The following is a 21,253-nucleotide window of genomic DNA, read 5'->3' as shown; positions in this document are numbered from 1 at the left end:
ATTTGCATACGAACTTTATCACTTTATTCATTTAAGATTGAGAAGGCAAAAATATTGTACAAAGAAAATGAGAATTCTTATTTTACCATGGAGCATTGTTGGTATCTATTGAGACACTAACCAAAATGGCAACAACATCAGTCAACATTGTCAACGAGGAGGAAACCACCTGGAAGACGTCTGGCCAGTGCTAGCTTAACTCTAGACGGTGATGATATGTTGGATGACAATGTGGAGGTCATCCATGAGAGACCTCCAGGAAAGAAGTTTGAGAAAGAAAAAGAAAAAAAGAGGAAGTCTAGAGATGAAATAGATGTTGAATTTAACCATGCTTTAGCTTGCTTGAATACTAACAGAAATACATTCAACGTGGAGATAAAGGAATTTTACAGCAAGGCGGAGCGGGATAGAAATGAAAATCTTGTACTAAAGAAGAAGAAGTTTGAAACTAAAATGATGAAATTAGATCTTGATGGGATGAAACCAAAGCAGCAAATCTATTTCCAATATCTCCAAGATGAAATTTTCAACGCTTTAATGAAAGAGTCTGCAATCACATCACCATCTGAGGACCCATCCACACCTTTTGGAGGTGTGTAAGTATTTGTCTAGCTTATTTTGACATTGTAATTAACAGTAGTATATATTTAACGTATACTTTGTCCGATTTTAGTGGTCGTCCAGTCACATGTAATAGAAATACATGTGACTGGACAGCAACTTTGTTATTGGACATTGTCTATATTTTTTGTGATGGGTAGTAACATTAGTGATGGGCTGACTTTTGGAGGTATGTGTATTTTTGTGATGGGCTGACTTTTGGAGGTATGTGTATTTTTGTGATGGGCTGACTTTTGGAATGGTGTATATTTTTGTGATGGGCTGAAATGTATAACCATTAATTAGTGATGACTTGTACTTTTCTCAATGGTGTTTTTTTTAGGTGAAAATGTAATGGGTAGTTTTTTTTAAATGGTGTTGTGATGTAACTTAATGTATTTGTGATGGGCAAAAGTATTGTGTTCAGTGTTGGTGTTTTTTGATTTGTAACTTAATGTATTTGTGGTGAGCATAAATATTATAATTGAATGTATTTATGAGCTAAAATGTATAATGTCCAGTTAGTGATGACTTGTATTTTTCTCAATGGTGTTTTTTTGAGATGAAAATGTAATGGGCAGGTTTTTTTCAATGATATTGTGATGTAACTGAATATATTTGTGATAGGTAGAAATATTGTGTTCAGTATTGTGTTTTTTTATTTGTAACTCAATGTATTTGTGGTGGGTATAAATATTATAACTGAATGTATTTGTGGGTAGTTTGGTTTCAATTAATAGAAAAAAATTAAAAAAATATTATTAAATTCCTAGAGTCGCTCTGCCAACTGGAATGCTTAAAGAAGCTCCCGTGTCAATCACTTCCATTCCTCTCATTAGACTTGGAAATAAATTTTGAGTGGAATAGTCAAATGCAAAATCAAGTCATATTATGTAAATTTTATATTTGCATTTATATAATCCAATGCTAATGCTCTAAAGGAGGAGATGAAGAGGTCAACTGGGGCTTGGAATTATTTTGGGCTAAGGGGGTTCAGTGCGTAATGTTTCTGATGGGTTATGGGTAGTTGTGAGTGGGGCGGCATGAGTGATTGTTGATTCTTGATTGGAAGAAATGATGCAGGCTTGGATCGATGAAGTGTGGGCTTGAGCTTTGTCGTAAGGCTTGAAGGCTGAGGGGCCTATACCCAAGGAATCGGACAGAGTTATGGATTCCTGGTTTAAGTAATGAAGTGATGCTTTGGGCCGGGAAAGATCTAACATGTTATATGCTACTGGGCCCCAATATGACTGGATTGAGGAGATTAGAATCCTTATGCTTTGGGTCGTTGAACGGTTCTTCTTTGAACGGTAAGTCAACGCAGAGAGGATTCGATGGATTAAGGGGGTTTTTTTCAGATCTGAAAGACTGAAGTAAAGATTTCCTGCGGAAGATTTTGTGGCAGACTTGACTTAATTGTGAAGGGAATGGTGGCATGGAATTACTGCTTGGCAGATATGAATTAAAGGGGTTTGCATTGAAAGCATTGAATGTGCCTGCCGAATTTTGCCACTGTTCCTCACTGTACTGAAATGTTTGGAAATTGAGTTTTGTTAGATAAAAATAAAAGTCATCAGTGATTTATATATTAATATTAATTTATTTATATTTAAAATTTAAATTAATATTATTTTTAATAAAATTTAGTTTTTTATCAATTACATCACGTTGATACATAAATTATTATATAATTGTATTTGTAATTATATTTTTTCTTGAAAATTTGATCTGCTTACATGCTTGGTTCCACTGTTCATTACTCCATTGTTCATCACTGAGCCACTTTGTGCTCCACGATTTGATTTCCTTTACATGGAGAGGAGTCTGGCCAATGACTCACACAATGCTTCCCTGCAAAAATATGTATCTCCGTACTCTGGTTTTCAGCTATTGAGAAGCAGGGACTTATCTCAGATACTACTTTTTCCTTTCCTTTATGCGAAGGATTTTGCCTCATCGATTGACTATTGCGGTGTGCAGGTGCATCCTCATGGATTTGAACAGGGGGAAGCAACGGCGGATTGTCCTGGTAATTACTTCCGTACTGGTCATTTCTCCTAAAGGCCAATGACTTCGCTCGCATCCAAGAGCCAAATTTCAGGACCTCAGGAGGCACTGGAAAGATGGCGCAAGAGTGTGCGAAATGGCCGAGGCAACCTCAAGCATAGCAAAAATCGGAGAGGCGCTCATATTTAATCGTTATCTTCTTCACCCCTCTTTTTGGCATGGACAAATCAAATCCTTCAGGCAATGGCTTCTCTATGTTGATTTCAAGTTTGAGCCTTAAAAGTCTGCGAAGTGTAACTCCAAAGATAGAGGCTCTATCAATTTCAATCAGATTGCCTAATACCTTTCCAATCCTCTCTGTGTTGTTGTTGGTCGGCATGTCCATTGGAAGGCCGTGTATCTGGACCCAGAAGACTGAGAAATTTAAGGCCGCTTCGTTGATGCTTAACCCAGGTGGCCATTGTCAGAGAACCATGTGATATCCCTTGAAGTTCCAGGGCCTATTCATGAGTATTCTGTCTCTGTCTTGCTGGGTTGGGAAAGTGAATAGAAACATATTTGTTTCAATATCTTCAATGATCAGGTTGGGTGTGAAGCTCCAGGATGCTCGTATGGTGGCATGAAGAGTGTGTTTGTTCAAAGGTTTTGAAGATATTAGCTTTCCCACCAGCGTGAGGTTGGAGAAATGATTTACAGGTTCTGCTTCTGTTTCTAGTTGGAGATTGTTCCAAGTCAAGGCTTGTGCTTGTTGGATGAGCTGATCAATATCGGGACTCTGTGATGTCATTTTCGGTAAAGGTTGAAGTTTTAGTGGGCTGGCGTGGAGGGGTGTTTGGATTGTAATGGTGAAAGGGATTGTATGGAAATGAAGTTTCAGTGAGGGGACCCGGTAGTCAAAGAAGATGAAGCGTGTGGTTTGGACGTTTGGAATGTTAAAAGGGAGAGATTTAGCCAGAGGTGGAGGGCACTCATATTTAGGAGAGAGAGTTGGAAAACTCTGGAAGGCTAATCTTAACCATTTCTATTAAATTGTTTAGATTTTTCTATAGTTTTTATAATTTTCTATTATTTTTGGCTATGTTGCGACTTACTTAGCCATGCGATATTTTACATCAGAGTTTTGTTATATTAAAAAGGATGTGAACTTTAAAAAAAAAAAAATTACAAAAAATATAAAATCAAGGGAATGTACGGATTTAAGATTTTTTAAAAATTTCAAAAAATTCTTAATTGTTATAAAACTAATGAAGAGAGAGAGAGACAGAGTGAGAAATCTTGAACGTGAGAGAGAGGTGCTTCTTATTCAATAATAAAAACCTTGAATGATATCTATATATATAGGAGTATAAAGACGATTTTAGTCGTCATAATTGACGGTTAAGGACAGTCAATTATAACTTAGCCGTCAATTATGATGGTTATGGGCGGTCATAATTGACGGTTAAGGACTGTCACTTATGACAACTACGGGCTGTCATAATTGGCGACGAAGTGCGGTTAATTATGACGGCTATTATGACAACTAAAAGTGGTCATACAAGTCGGTTTATAACACTTCCCCTTTGGATGACCACATATAAAGAATATGCCTCGTTAAAACCTTGTCAAGGAAAAATTCCATGGGAAAAAAAATCAATGGCAAAGGAAAAAAAGTACAGTATTCATGTGTATTGTCAAGCGCTTTAGGATTACCTCATTAAAACCTTGCAAAGGAAAACCTAATGGAAAAAAACCTTAGCAAAGGAAAAAGAGTACAATCAGCACTAATCTTCAAAACATTTACTCTCCCTGAAAAGTGCATTATGATAGGTTTTGAAATCTTTGCATTCCAATATTCTGCACAATCTTCTTAAATGTTGCAGTTGGTAATGCTTTAGTGAATAAATCTACCAGATTATCACTTGATCGTATCTTCTTGACATTAATTTCACATTTCTCATCACGAATTGCAATGATCTTCTTGTGTGGATTTGAAAGATAATCTGCATCTGCATATTCAACTAATTGTAGACTTGATTCATGTTGATAAAATAATTTCATATCAATCATACCTCGGAGGTAACGAATGACATGTTTAATATCATTCCAATGTCTCGAAGTTGGTGCATAACTATATCTTGCAAGTAAATTAACTGAAAATACAATATCAGACCGAGTACAATTTGCAAGATACATCAGGGCTCCAATTGCACGAAGATAAGATACTTCATGACCAAAAATTTCTTCATTATCTTCACAATGATGAAATTGGTCTTTCTGCACATCAAATGATCAAACAACTATTAGAGTATTCAGAGAATGAGTTTTGTCAATACAAAAATGTTTCAAGATTTTATAGTGAAAGGTTTTTGCATTGATGCATTTTCATATTGTATACCAACTATTTAAATGATGTAGTTGGTAATGTTTTGGTAAACAAATTCGTCATATTGATTCAAAATCGTTTTAATATTAAATTCACTACTCTTCTAGAGTTGTGCTCTTCTGAAGTTCTTATAAATAACATAGTTAGTGGATAAATCATCAAAATTAAGCCACCAACATCTATATTCAACAAAAATGGTAGCCACCTTTTTAGACCAGACTAGCATCGCGGGATTTTACAGCTCTTCTGTAGCTGTCATGCGTCACAGAGCTATAATGTTATGTCTCTTGTCTCTTGTAGAGAGATACTTCACGAGAGATGTTATGAAGCAATAGAGATACTTTGTCCTTCTTTTTACTCACCTGATGATGTTACTCTTATGATAGGAGCAGATATTCATTTTTCTGAAATGATTTATTCTGATGTCATTTCAGAATCAAGATTTCTTAGTGCTCAATATTTTGTCTTTGTTATGACCATGTCTCAGAAGTTATTAGCTAAAGTGAATGAGGCCAACCAACTCAATAATCAAATATCTTAATTGTGTTAGAAGCTCTCTACAAAGAGTCGTAAGAATAAGAAACTGAATAAAGATAATAAGGTGCTAAAACAGTATACCCGTGATCTTCAGGATCAGCAGCAACAGATATTTGAAGAAATCCAAATACTTGGAGAATAAGGATAAGTTGTATTTAATCTCGCCGTAGATATCTGAAAAAGTCCAACTTCAAAGAGAGTAGAGGCAAGCAGCTTTTAATTTCACGGCCTAATAAATAACTGTGCGATATCTGTGTTTAGTATATCCTCTATCAATATATATCATTTTGTCTTACTTTCATAAATTTCTCTATAAAAGAAATATTCAACTCATCTTCATTCGCATCTTATCTTCATCACTCTTCTATAATTAATCTACATTCTTACTCTGCAATGACCCAGTAATCTTCTCGTAACTAATATATGAGGTATTCTACACCTTGTTCACCAGTTATTTTTGCTTCTACTGTAGGTGCTATAATGCAATACAATAATGATCTGACTAATAAGTCAGATGATGATCTTGTCTACGAGCTTGTGAGTCTCGGTACCCAATACTCATCAACCATTGTCGCATTTTCTCAGCGACTATAATCCAAAACTTATGAATTTGACAAACTCAACGAGAAAATTTCTATCCTTCAACGACTTCTTATGGAATCTAACATGAAGATAAGAGCAATAAAGCAAGAGAATATGAATTTAAAATTCTTGCTTAACTCTTCTTTTCGATTGCCTACTATTTTAGATAGGGATGTAATGCAAATTTTTGAAGAGCAAAATAATTTAAAGAATGAGGCGAAAAGCCTCGAATTTCTGTAATTTTGTTTCGAGATAATAAAATAATATTTCACAAATATTCATATTGTGTTTCTATCTTCTAATATATGTTCTGTGTACTCCATTTTATTTCTCCTTTAATAATGCACATTTTTTATAAAACCATAATATGAATCTAAAATACTAATTGCATTTAATAGATGGTATTTAAGAACTAATAAAGGGTTTCATATTTATATTTCAAATATGTGCAGTTTTCATGAGTTCTTATGGAGCATCAATGACATTTAAATCATTTATATAAATTACAATAAAAGCTAATCTAGATACTGAAAATGTATGGAAAATAACTTGTTCCATATACGTTTAGATTATTTTAGATCATATAAGGATTTTTGAAACTTGATAGAATAAATACTTTAAGTCATATGCTTCATGTATTTCATATCCAGTAATCCATATAAATATATAGTTAATCATGCATACCCAAACTCTCGGTAACTATCAAGCTAATAAAAACCTCAATATAATTTCATCTACTTCAAAAGCATATCAATATTATTTCTGCGAGAAACTTTCTCATGATTTATATATCACATTTTCATTTCCTTTATATAAATATTCATTGATATTCAACAAGTATCATCTATTAGGTGTTTGAACTACAAGTCCATATGCATAACATTTTACTAGTGATATCAATTTTGTAGGAATTGTTTCTTTCAAATTTGGCCAATATTTTTACGTAGGTATTCTTCGACGGTTCTTAACTCACTTTCTTCATTACTTCTGGTAATGTCAATTGCCATCTTCTATGAAAATACGTTGTCAACAACGGTTTTATTTCTATCCAGCATTTCTCTAATACTTATGAAATGTATCGAGATCTCGTTACTTTCAGGTACCTGTCCCTCTTCAAGGGAAGACATTTAATGAAAAATCTCTTCAGGAAGATTATACTCTTCAGGAGTTTTTATTATGAAAGAATTTTGTACAGAAAGTTTGAATGAATCTTATTGCTTGTTTTGTGGGTACGACCTCTTCAGGAGCACCAATTTCTTTTCTTTATGCTTTTCTCTTTCGAGATATTTTATCTTTTGTATCAATAGGTTTCACACATTTTTAGACATGTCTTATGTTCATTAGTCTGCTAAATTTCTTAATTGTCCTACGAGGACTTCAATCCTCATTGGGATTTTAGCAGCTAAAATATGAGATTTTTTTATCTTATTGCATCCATAAATTAATTACCATCTGAACTTCTAGTTCACCTATAATAATCAAGATAACTTCAAATTATTTTATTTTATTTGCTTCTAGCAAATTTTTCTTTCCTCTCATGGTGGGAAGACTTTATAGTAAAAGAATCTTCTGGTTCTTTTATAGACGTCCATATGAAAATTATTCGATTTATCGTAATTGATTTATGATGATCAAGATAATCATGAAAAACATACAAATATTTTGAATCATATCACTTTTAATACATCATAATATTTAATTTAATAGTTGTATAATATCATCTCAAAGAGAAAGCTGATAGTTTCTCTAATATGAGCTTCTGGTTTGAAATCATAGAAATACTATAAAGATATTCATTACCACGTTCAAGCTCTTGGTTTCTTTGAAGAAATGCACAATTCACTTCTAGGAATGATATAAATCCAATACCATTCACTTCAGGAAATGATGTGGAACTAGTAGGACGTGACTCATAATTTTTTAACAAAAACTTATTATTTTGCTCAGCCGCTAGAAGACAAGATATAAGTTTAGAATATCTTGTAAACTTTCACACTCGATATTGCTACTTCAGGAGCACATTCGAGGTATTCATTTTAAAACACTTGATATTGCTATTTTAGGAGTATATTCGAGGTATTCATTTTAAACAGATATTCTTTTGTGACTTTTCTCTACAAAATTTCAATTATGCAACTTCAGATGCATTAATTATAATGAGCTTTTGGAACACGTATCACTCATTTAAACTATCTCACAGAATCAATAGATTTTTCATTATGAGATACTCAATAAAATTATTGATTTAGGGCGATCCTTCAAGAATGCTCAATTTCTATTCCAAGATAAATCTTATCATCAATAATTCATAATAAGTATAAAAAATAAATATAATTTGTATATAAACTATATGAATAAAAATTGACCACAGATATAACTGAAATGTAAACTATGTGAATAAATATAGGATTTTATCAAGTAATAATAAGGAATATAATCTTTAATACTCACCTTGGAGATTGCAAATAATATATTAAAAAACTTACTTGAAGTAGAATATCACTAGCTTCAGAATCAACAGAATCTCGTGTTGATAACGTGTTATAAAAATCATGAAAGGAGAGAGAGAGAGAGAGAGAGAGAGAGAGAGAGATCTGGAACGTGAGAGAGAGGTGCTTCTTATTCAATAATGAAAACCTTGAATGATACCCATATATATATAAGAATATAAAGGCGGTCTTGGTCGTTATAATTGACGGCTAAGAATGGTCAATTATGACGACTACGGGTGGTCAATTATGACGACTACGAGCCGTCATAATTGACAGCTAAGTGAAATAAATTATGACGACTATTATGACAGTTAAAGATAGTCATATAAGTTGGATTATGATATTAATGACTTTTTGTTAAAGAATAATTTTTCTATGAAATATGTTTTATATTAAATTTTATGAAAATGCACAATATAATTGAAATTTTTTCTAATGTAATTCTTGTACGATAGTTTTTGTTTTAATTTTTATAAATGTATTGATTATTTGATTTGATTTTAATGTTTGTTTAAACAAACTTTGAAAAATATTTTCCCAAAGAAAAAAAAAAAAAACTATGTAAAGATAATAGAGAAAGTTATCACTGAAATGAATAATGATCTTTTTGCATAGAGACATGTCTTTCTATTCTAAATTCTAATAGAGAAAGTTATCTTTGAAATGAATAATGATCTTTCAAAACCATTTTTAAGGGATAAGGTTGAAATAGTTCTCTTTTAGATGAGCCCTCTTAAGGCACCTGGTCATGATGGATATAGTGCTTGTTTTTATCAAGCTCACTAGTCCATTATTGGTGATGAAGTATGTCATGATGTGTTATCTTATCTAAATGAGGGTGTTGATATAAACCACACTTATATTGTTTTGATCCTTAAAGGCAGAAACCCAAACAGTCTCTTAATGTCACGGGTCAAAATACTTTTTATCTCTCTTTAAATTATGAAAATGGTCAAATACAATAACAATCTCTTTTGTTCATTAATCATTTATAAAATTATGTTTGGGAAGCCTCTTTATTTGGCACGCTCTGCACACCTTTCACTTCACTTGATGTGGATTTACAATTTTACCTTTATTTAAAACTCTTCATTTCCTTTTCTAGAGCTCGAAATAATTATAAAAACTAGAAGTGACAAGTAAAATTTTGAATACCCTTTTAGTTAAAATATTAGAATGAAATATTTTAGTACTGGTAGTTTGACTTGGTTTTGAGATTAATTATATATTATATATAAATATTTATATGTACATATAAACTAACAACTAATAGAATAAATACACACATATATATATATATATATAAATATATATATATATATATATAAGTGTGTATCATGTATATGTGTATATATAGAGAAGAATTGAAAATTTATAAAATGAATATATGTTGAAAATATCACAAACTTGAATTAAGACACAAAAACAAAGAAAAAAAAGAATAGATAAATTATTAAAAATAATAATATTTAAAAAATGAGAGAATAATGGGACATATATAAATTTACCAAAAAAAATTAAAATTATATAAGTACATTTTATATTCTAGACTTAATTAAATATCATTTCGATTTCAAATTTACAAAAATATCATTCAAGTACAAGAAAATTATAAAAACAATCCGAAATAAAATGGGAACAGAAATGCCAATTTCAACCAAAATTTGACTGGTCAACACAAACCGGACTAGAGTAGACCAAAATTCAAAACGAAATGGAATGAGGTGGTATGGTGTACCGGATACCATATTGAAACAACAAATTTCAGCCCTACCAACTGGCACGGAATAGTTTTAAAAACTTTGCTGATAAGTAAACTGAAAGATGATGTCACGGAGCTTTGGAGCAACCTTGTCAGAGCCATTGCTACGGGCTATTGTGAAAATAATGATGACAAACAAGCAAAAGTAAAAATAAGTAAATAAACAAACAATCAATCACTCAATATGGAATTAACATGATTTAGAAACATGCATACATCCACAAAACTGTAGAAGATCTTATTATATTGAGTAACCAAAAATTATATTTTGGAGTGAAATCTTAGTATTCAAAACACCTAATGTGTACTAAAATATTTATTAAATACATATTTATGGTGTCATACGGTGGAAACCCTAATTTTCAATTTTCTATATTATTCTCTTGAGTTAAGTATCGAGTGAGATTCGAGCGAGCTCTCTACCTGAGTTTCGTTCGAGCCACTTGTCACATAAATATTGAGCGAACTTTTCGCCTGACACATTTTCTGACCTCAAAGAGTGCCAAAAAATGATGTAATTAGTTAAACAATATTATAAAAAGTCTAAAACACAAGTAAAAACATAGTAAATCAAACCAAAACATTAAAAATATAAAAATAAAAACCCACAAAAATATTAAATATACTATTTTAAAAATAGAAAAAAATGAGAGAAAAAATGAAATTATTTTTCCTCCTAAATATCAAGAAAATCCCCAAAAGAAAAGAAACCTGAAAACCTGAAAAAGAAATTAAAAAATAAATAAATAAAGAAGAAGACCAGTGGTTGGTCGTGCGACCTGGGCGCTGAATGCAAGGGTGACCGGTCATCGAAGTGTCATTTGTTGGTCCAGCCATCTCTATTTCTTTTTAAAATAAACTTCTTAATCTTAACCATTTATATAATTTTCTATTATTTTTGGCTATGTTTTTTTTTTTTAATTTTTTTGATAAATTTTGGCTATGTTGTGTTGTGACTTACTTAGCGATGCGATATTTTACATCAGAGTTTTGTTAAATTAAAGGTTGTGAACTTAAAAACAAATTTACAAAAAATATAAAATCAAGGGCATGTACGGATTTAAGATTTTTTTAAAAGTTTAGAAAATTCTTAATGAATTTTTGTTACAGAATAATTTTTCAATGAAATATGTTTTATACTAGAATTTATGAAAGTGCACAATATAATTGAAGTTTTTTCTAATATAATTCTTGTACAATAGTTTTTGTTTTAATTTTTATAAATGTATTGATTATTTGATTTGATTTTAAAGTTTGTTTTAAGGAAACTTTGAAAGATTTCTGAAACCCAACCGCTATGTTCACGGATGAATGAGTCCGATTGGGTTTTTTTAGTGATTAAAATGATATTATGAATTCTTTTTTAAATTATTTTAAAAAATCAAAAAAATTAACAAAAAAAATTAATTTTTATTCCTTTTGGGGACCGAGCTCTGCCGCTCTTTCTGAAAAAGTGATCTACCAAACAATACTAAAATTGAGGAACCATTAACTTGAAAATGACAACCTTTGGAAAAGAATATGTGGGATATACCGATCAATCAAACTCAAAACCGACAAACAAACTTTGTCTTTCATGCCTTGGGCCCTTAGGCGAGTGAAAACCTATGTTTTATTTATTTATTTTTTTTTTATTTTTTTTGTAAATAATAAATACATATGTAGGAATTAGGATCTTATCTCTTTCTCGCCTCATAGTTTCAAACACCACCATAAAGAACAAGAGCTGGAGCTAGAGCTGAGTGCAAAGATGGAGAAGATACAGCACACAACAGTACCGACAAATGGCATTAACATGCACATAGCATCTATAGGTAACGGCCCAGTCGTTCTCTTCCTCCACGGATTCCCTGAGCTATGGTACTCGTGGCGCCACCAACTCCTGTCCCTCTCCTCTCTCGGCTACCGCTGCATAGCCCCCGATCTTCGCGGGTTCGGTGACACCGACGCGCCGTCCTCCCCCTCTTCATACACCCCGTTCCAAATTGTCGGCGACCTCGTTGGCCTCCTCGACCATTTGGGTATCGATCAGGTCTTCTTGGTCGGCCATGACTGGGGAGCTGTGATGGCCTGGTACTTCTGCTTGTTCAGGCCAGACCGGATCAAGGCCCTGGTCAACATGAGCGTGGCGTTTCGTCCTAGGAGCCCATCAAGAAAACCTGTGGAGAGCTTGAGGGCTTTGTTTGGCGATGACTACTATATTTGCAGGTTTCAGGTGATTGAATACATGATTAGTGATTTAATTTGGGTGATTGAATACTATATTTGAACTTCTGTTCTGGGTAGTCAGAACTGTTATAGCTTATTTGTTTCTATTGTTGGCAAAAAGTATCTGCTTGGTTTGGGGATTGGATTAAAGGGTAATTTCCCTCTTATGTCGAATACATTTATGAACATTTAATTGGTTGTTTCTCTTGTCCTGTAGCTATAGTTAAATCACTCTGTTAGAAACTTAAGAGACAGTTGCATTAAATGGATGTTACTAGGGCCGTTGCTGGCTTTCGTCGGTTTTTCGGCTTGGTTTGCTTGTAGATTTATTGCAATTATTATTATTATTATTAGTTGCAGTTATGAGCTATAATGGCATTGGCCGTTTTTATGCAGCTGTATTTCGTGGGTTCTTTAGTTTTTCAATAGTATTTCGTTTTGATTTGGACTTCAAAAGGTATTATTTACTTTAATCTGAATTCTCAGCTTCCTATTGGGAAGACTTCTTGAGTAGTTTACTCGTGTAATTTGGAAAAATTCCTGCATTCGTAGTTGACTATCTACCATTTATTACTCACCCTGTACACTTAAATTACTAGAACCAAAAACTGATCTACTTCATTCAATTTGACCTAAACTCAATTGGAACAAGCTTAACCTTAATTTGCACAAGATCGTATGGGAGGTCCTGTATGATTGGAAGGTTAAAATGGTTGTATAAATCTTCCAATTCCTATAGAATTTTGATTCTAGAGCGCTTCAACCCTTGTAATATATTATTCCATATAGCTTCATTTGATTATCAAGGCCAAGGAACCTTCTACAAGCTTGAAATATCTACCATTCATTCTCTTTTGTTCATAGCTATAAACATCGTAGGGCATTTTTGTGATGGATCTTTAGTATGAACTTTCTTCATTCTCCTTGGATGCTTAATCTGGTCTGCTTACAAACACTTTTCTCTTGTTATTTGTGCACAGTAACCAATATACTGGCAAGGAAGTTGTAGATAGATGAAAAACTTGGTATTTTGGAGAAAATAAGATCCCAACTTTGCTGGGGTTAGGGATCGCTGTCTGAGCTTTTGTCTGCTACATGTCAGTCTCTCAATTGCATCAGTGTCTTTAATTTATAGAGAACTTTATCTTTCTTGCTCTTTCTCTGGGTATAATCGAGTCCATATGGGTGGTAGGGAACAGCCTGGCAAGATCTGCTTAAGACATAACAAAAATACTGATGCTTAAATACCCCTTTCTTAAATTATTTGGATGAAGTTGCTTGGACTAGTCTTTAATCAATGAGTCACACCCGTATATGTATTCGATCTAATATGGATGGGGTGTCATAATACATTTGTGGGTCACTAAAGGAATACAATTATTTCTGAATCATGTAGGGAGTATAGCTCTCCTGTGCCATGAAGGTTAAATTTTGATCTTCTAAGATACTTTCCAAATCATTGAGTGATCAGTGTCATAATCAGTGTTGAGCTGTGCTGTAGGAACCGGGGGAGATTGAAGAAGAATTTTCTCATGCAGGAACTGCAAGAATAATAAAGGCTTTTCTTACATCTCGCAATTCACGTCCTCCTTGTATTCCCAAAGGACGATTTGGAGGTTCCTCTGATACTCCAATTACCTTGCCACCTTGGTTATCAGAAGAAGATGTCAATTATTTTGCCAGCAAATTTGAAAACAAGGGCTTCGTTGGAGGGCTAAACTATTATCGAGCTATGGACCTGTATGTTTCTCTTACTTCTTAATTTGAATTGAAACGAGTGTATTGAAACATGGCCTAGCATACGAGTCAAAGAGTTACTTTATATCAGCATACAAAAAATCATCTCCTACAGCTGCTACTTGCTTGTCAATTGTCAAAGTTTTCAATGTTCTCAAACAAATTTTGTGACTTTCTGTACAGAACTATTTATGACTGAAAAATAGAGAGCGGAGCTCATACAAAACTCGAACTCATAACTAAGTTATCAGGAGATGACTTTGTTCTCAATAGCAAACCTTGCTGTTTTGTATGGGATAGAGGCTAAAAACATATTTTTGTTATGGTTGGCAGAACCTGGGAGCTCACAGCACCATGGACCAGAGTACAAATAAAAGTGCCAGTTAAGTTTATTGTGGGTGACCTAGACATCACCTATTGCACCCCTGGCGTCAAGGATTATATACACAATGGTGGTTTCAAGAGAGATGTGCCATACTTGCAAGAAGTAGTTGTCATGGAAGATACAGCTCACTTTATAAACCAAGAAAAGCCAAAGGAGATCAGCACACACATCTATGACTTTATCAAGAAGTTCTGATTTTCCATTTCCAACATCAGCATTCCAAATTTCTGTATCCCTTTTGTGCTCCAGCTGCCTCTTTATTGTCTCTTTTGGAGGATTTCAATCCCAAATCACATACGATTGGTGGTTCTGTTCCCCACCCAAAATAAGTGAAAGTACAATGATTTAGAGACAGTTGCGACTGTTGAACATTGTTAACATGCTCTGTTTTGGCCCTCCCCCTTCTGGTAGCGCCTGCTGGATTGGAATCCACAACTTCTCATCTGCTCATCTATCCTATGGCGCACAGTCATCTGACAGCACATGCATGTGAATAGGAAAAAGTAGGATAGAGGTAGATCGTTATTCGGATTCTCCAACATTAAAATGTTGGTCAGGTCTTATCCAATAGAGTGCCGAGAGCACTCCATGCTAAAATCTATTAACAGTGATTCTTTCACTCATATTCATTGAAGATGTCTATTTTCAACATCTTAGCATCACATAATGTGTTTTAAGTTTAACAAAGCAACTGACCCATGTCATAGAATCATTTCCTCAATCATATTGCAATAAAACTTGCCTACTGATGCAAGTTTTTTCAGCAGGCTTAGGAAACTTTGATTGCATTTATAAACTCATTAAAACCTTGCTATATCTCCACTGGCTTAGGTATGCATTTTTAAGAGGGGATCCGTGAGTTTACGTTCGAGAAGTGTAATAAGACTTACAAAGAGGTTTTATAAAATTAAAATCCCTAGATTTACTCATATGCTAAGGAGGTGGCGGATTGTGCTTTGAGACGACATTCAAGATGTTGGAGACAGAAATATCAGTTTATGCAGTTTTGCTAATTGGATTTGGATTTTGACTAAAGTGAGAGTTTACAATCCACGTCATTTATAGATGGCCGTATAAATTTCTTCCACAATATTAAATGCCATCGGACGTATTTTAAGAGTCTATTTCTATTCTTATTCTAAATCCTAAAATTTGATTAAGAAAAATAAACAATCTATATCCTTGGGCCTAGGGGAGAGCATCGGCCAGTCTGTCTGGACTGGATAAAATGATCGGACCTGCCAATTTTGGACCAGACCAGATTGAATGGTCCTATCCGATCCGGTCAAAAAATGACAGGATCGAATTCATTTAGTCTGGTCCACGATCCAGGAATTTTTCATTCCGGATTGGACAGGACCGAATCGAATGAAAAATTAAAAAAAATTATATATAATTTATATAAATAATTGTATAAATTAATTATATATATATCATAATATTACATAAGTATTATATTCTTTAATGTATAACTGTAATATATAATATTAGTATATAATAATTATACAATTTATTATGTAATTCTCATTTAATAAGTCAATTTTAATTTAATATTTTAAATAATTTTTTTATGAATCAATTTAAAAAAAAAAAAGGGTTGGACAGACCGGACTAAACCGATAACTACCAGTCTAATTCTTATGGATGTCTGGTCCTGTCTGGTCAGAAAAAATGATGGACTAAAAATTTCGATTCATCACACAAATCAAACCGGACCGGACTATGCTCTTCCCAACTTGCGTCGTGTACCATTTTAAATTGTTTGAATAGTTAATATGACTATATCCACGTACTTGAGTCTACACTAGATGACCATTATTTGGAAGTGCAATTTGATGTCAAGATTAACTCTACGTGAATTTTGTTTCATCAACATTCATACACTTTGTTTATTAATTTCTTTTCCAGAACTTTCAATATTTATTATTTAGATATTCTAATTTGATTTAATCAAGTGTAGAATGCAATCAAACAATAAAATGTTGATGGGTTTTTACTGTATCCCCAAGAGTACTATTATCGCCGTCGGGTGGACATCAATTATTCTAAGAAAAAGGTGTGTGCAATCATGTGACTCCCAGCATCTCTCAATATCTAGTTTCATTGTTCAATATTTTGTACGCATTAGAGAATACTGGTCCAGTACGATATTGTCGGATATTTTCTGGCCCCATGTATTTGTTAGAAACCTTTGGCTGATATTCGCTTGCTTTTTAATTCGAGAACCTCACAGTTCTCTACCCAACTTGTTATACAGCCAAAGAGATACAAGTCCATCTGCTACAGAATCTGTCACTAATTTGTTGGGGATTTCTTTTTACCCTCTACTTTGGAGTTTTTTTCCCTTGTCTGTCAAAGTTCAGTCAAAAGATGCAAAATATTTGCAGCGGCAAACAAGTCATCAGTGTATATGCATGATTTGGTTATATAAATGAGATAAAAAGTCGAAAGTTATATAAAATAATATTAAAATATTATTTTTATTTTAATATTTAAAAAAATTAAATTATTTATTATATTGTTTTATAAGAATTTAAAAATATTATAATATTTAGATAAGATGAGATGATCTCATCTACAAAAACCAAACTAGGCCGTGGATATAGGAAAGGTAGTGCTACTTTGCTACCCAAGTTTGCCCACTTGCTATGCGCCTGTGCAAATTACATTTTTTAAAAAATATTTTTATACATATTTAAATATTAAAAAATAATAATAAACTAATAGTCACTTCCTTAACTATTAAGTAAAAAAATAAATTTTTAAAAAATAAAATACATGAGTGGTCAAATTGAGGGGGTAAGCTTAGGTGACATAGTAAATATCATTTTCCATAGAACAATGTCACCCCGAGGCCTGTCGCACCACGATGTGGTGTCAGTGAGTCGGGTTGTTAGGGAGTGTAACCCTAATTGGGAAATAAATTCTATTTAAATATGGGTGAGAAGTCGATAACAAACAAATACCGCAAGGATAAAATGAAAATGACTTTAAAAATAGAGACAAAATGTTGTTAAATCACCATTTATCTTAAAAGTTTAAGCTAATGGGATCGATGAAGTAGATTTTATTTTATATCTTAACACTTCCACTTACATGTGGGCCAAACTAATCTCTCTCGATAAATGAGTCTAATACGTGAAATATTTAATTAAATAAAATATAATGTAGATATAGTCAGGGTTCAAACTCAGGACTTTTGCTTTCATACTAGGAGTAAAAGTTTAAATTGGAAAACCAGCTCGAATCGAACCGAACCAGACCGACTGGCTCTGTTTTGAATTGGTCAGTTCTGAAATCAGTTCCTACATTTTAAAAACTGGTTAAATCTAGTCCGAAATCTATTCTTGGCTTTTCAGCACCGGATTGGATCAGACCGGTTCATAAAATATATATATCAAAAAATTAATTTTTAATATTATATAAAATATTTTATGTATATATATGTGTGTAACTTTTATATATAATTATATATGAAATAATTTTATATTATAATTTATACATAAAATTTTAATCTTAAATATATATAATTTTTATATATAATATATATAAATATATTGACACTTGATTAAAATCGAAAAATCAAACCGGAATCGATAAAACCAGAAGAACCAGTTTATGAGAGTAACATGTTCGGGATCGATTATTGAAAATGTAAAATTGGTATATATCGGTTCAATCCCAAAATATAGACAAACCGGGTCAATTACACCCCTATCTGATACCATGTAAAATCATCACTTATCTCAAAAATTTAAGTTCTTGAGAAGAAATAAATTACTTTATTTTATATCTTAACAAATACAAACGTACTGGAAATTAAGGAGCAAGGATGACACCCAATGAATTATAGGCTTGGATATGACTCTTCTTGATCACAGGATCCGTTGGCTATGGGATGTGTCCTAATCCACAACCATGCCCAATAATTAGCAAGGTTATTTGCGATTCGAATTCAAATTATAGGACCTGAAGAATATTGTCTCTACTGTTGGATGGATCTTATATGTAGCTTACTGATTGCAATTTTCCTCTCTCGCCAACTGTGAGTATAGGTTTTTTTCTTGCCCACTGCGAGTTGAGGTTGTCTCTTCTCATCTTCACATGCAATTCACTCCTCATAGTGAACGGTGGGGAGTATGGCTGATGAATTGGAAGGTGTTACCTAGATGACTAACATAAGAGGGGGGTGAATTGAGTTGTATTAAAAAAATAACAATTACAAATCAAATATACAATATAAAATATAAACAAAATATGACATAACAATAAATATAAAGAGTAAGGGTAAGAGAGAAGCAAACTCAGTATGTTAACGAGATTCGGTCCCACTGCTTACGTCCTCGCCTCAAGCTACCCCTTGAGGATTCCCAAATTCACTATTCAACCTCCTTCATGTGGAAATAGAAACCTATTATACCTTTGAACAACACTGCTACAAAGGATCCGTGTAAAATACCCTATACGCTTGCAATCACCTTACACGTGGTGATTCAATTATTTCTTGTGTAGAACACTTTTTACACGCATAAGGGTTATACACATCTTTTTACTGATATAAGAGCTGATAGTGGGTAGGTTATCAGAAAACACTACTCAATGAGTGAAATAAGAACAATACAGCACAAACTATATCTCTCTCAAAATAAATAGGGATTAAGGATCAATGCTTAGAGAAGAGAGAATGAAAGCTTTGAATGAATGTTATATGCTCTTGGTGTTGTAAATGTGAAGCTCTCAAATGATTTATTTATAGGCATATGAGATTTCATATTCAAATTTAAAAAGATTCACATATCAAAGACAATATCATTCACTTTTTCAAAAAATTCAAATAAAAGGTTCTTTTTTTTTTCAATTGTCAAAAACAACATCATTTATTTTTCAAAAACTTCAAACCTAATCTTTTACTTTTGGCATATGACAAAAGGAGCACACTTTACTTTTCAAATATTTCAAACCTAGTCTTTTACTTTTTGCATATGACAAAAGGAGCACACTTTACTTTTCAAATTTTTCAAACCTAATCTTTTTACTTTTTGCATATGACAAAAGGAGCACACTTTACTTTTCAAATATTTCAAACAAAAATATCTACATTTTGCATAAGTAAAAAAAAGTATCAATCACTTTTGAAAATATTCAAATAAAACATGCACATGTGAAAGATGATAATCAATCATCTTTAATATTTTCAAAGTTCAAACATTTAATCAAGTCATGCACATGTAAAAGATGACAATCAATCATCTTTCAAAATTTTCAAAATATTCATGCACATGTGGAAAATGTATTTTAATGCTTTATGATAAAATATTAATTTTGAGTTTTAATCCTAATTTCAAATTTTTAAGAGATTTACAATATTACTCTATGATTTTAATATGAATTTGTTCCCTTCTTGCTCATGTTTGTTTCCTTGATGTGCTTGACTCCATTGTGTAGACAACTTGAGTTTGAGATTTCTTTATTCTTTGAATTCATTTGTTATCATCAAAATTCATGTGTAGATATATAATTACACAAAACTTGAAACCTTGAGTTGAACAATCTCCCCCTTTTTGATGATGACAAATACTTGATAGAAGCTGAAACCTGTATTAATACTTAAGCTCCCCCTGAGAATGTGCGTTAGTTTTTCAAGTAAAAGTATAAATATAATTCCAAGCATATATAATAAGTTTAGCAATTCAAACAATGTTAATGTTCTAGTCTAACACTTCTCCCCCTTTTGGAATCCTTAAAAAGGATCCGCAGCAAGTAAATGGATTAAAGAAAACAGTGCGTTAGTAGAAACTGTAGATAGTTGAAAAAATGGATCCATCCGTAACCCGACAAGTGTGGCTGGAGATTTGAAAAAAATCGCCTGATGTTGTTGACAAACGAGATTGAAGGTTTCGAGTTTCTAAAAAAATGTCATTTTCACTAATCGGTAAAAAAATCATATTCCTATTTGACTTGGATGATAGCTCGTCTTGTTCTTTATGCTATCTCTATAAAATCAGTCTTAAATTTCATCCAATCCACATTAAGTTTTCTTCTTATCTCTATAACTCATCTGCATTCCTTCAACATTATCGCTTTAAGCCTTCTATTCTTTTCTCAATGGCTCATTCTTATAACATTTCTTTAGATCCATCCACGAGACATTCTGCACCTTAATTTTTTGTCCTTTCTGCAGCTGCCATTGGTGCCATGTTGTAACAAGAAAATAATAATTTGGCTAATAAGTCAGATTCCGATGCTATCTATGACTTGGTGAGTCTTGGGACTCGCTACTCTTCCTTTATTGTTGTTTTTTTCCAGCAGTTACAAGTCAGAAATCATGAAGTTGAAAAGCTCAAAGAACAAATTTTTGTACTTCAACAAATTGTTCAAGAGTCTCACATAAGGGAATGAATCATTCGGCAGAAGAATAAACAGTTGAAATCTTTATTAGATTCTTCATTTCGCTTGCCGGTTCCCATGGATAAGAATGACATAATATTGTATAAAGAGAATGAGCGTCTCAAACATGAGGCTAAGAATCTCAAGTTTATGTAAAAGTATTTAAAAAATCTATCTCTATTTCTATTGAC

At 32.7% G+C, this 21,253-nt stretch overlaps 1 protein-coding gene across 1 annotated transcript; it reads left to right on the top strand.

The window, feature by feature from the left end:
• Positions 1–12,010: 12,010 nt before the first annotated feature.
• On the top strand, positions 12,011–15,053 carry LOC122318938 (epoxide hydrolase A-like). Its single transcript, XM_043136705.1, has 3 exons — positions 12,011–12,560; positions 14,055–14,293; positions 14,624–15,053. Exons 1-3 carry the CDS (start codon positions 12,096–12,098, stop codon positions 14,868–14,870), a joined length of 951 nt encoding a protein of 316 aa, XP_042992639.1. The 5' UTR covers positions 12,011–12,095; the 3' UTR covers positions 14,871–15,053.
• Positions 15,054–21,253: the final 6,200 nt, after the last annotated feature.

The sequence above is a fragment of the Carya illinoinensis genome, chromosome 8, assembly GCF_018687715.1.
Source record: "Carya illinoinensis cultivar Pawnee chromosome 8, C.illinoinensisPawnee_v1, whole genome shotgun sequence".
In the NCBI taxonomy this organism is placed as follows: Eukaryota; Viridiplantae; Streptophyta; class Magnoliopsida; order Fagales; family Juglandaceae; genus Carya; species Carya illinoinensis.
Note: the sequence above shows the minus strand (reverse complement) of the source record. Positions and strands in the feature narration are given on the sequence as shown.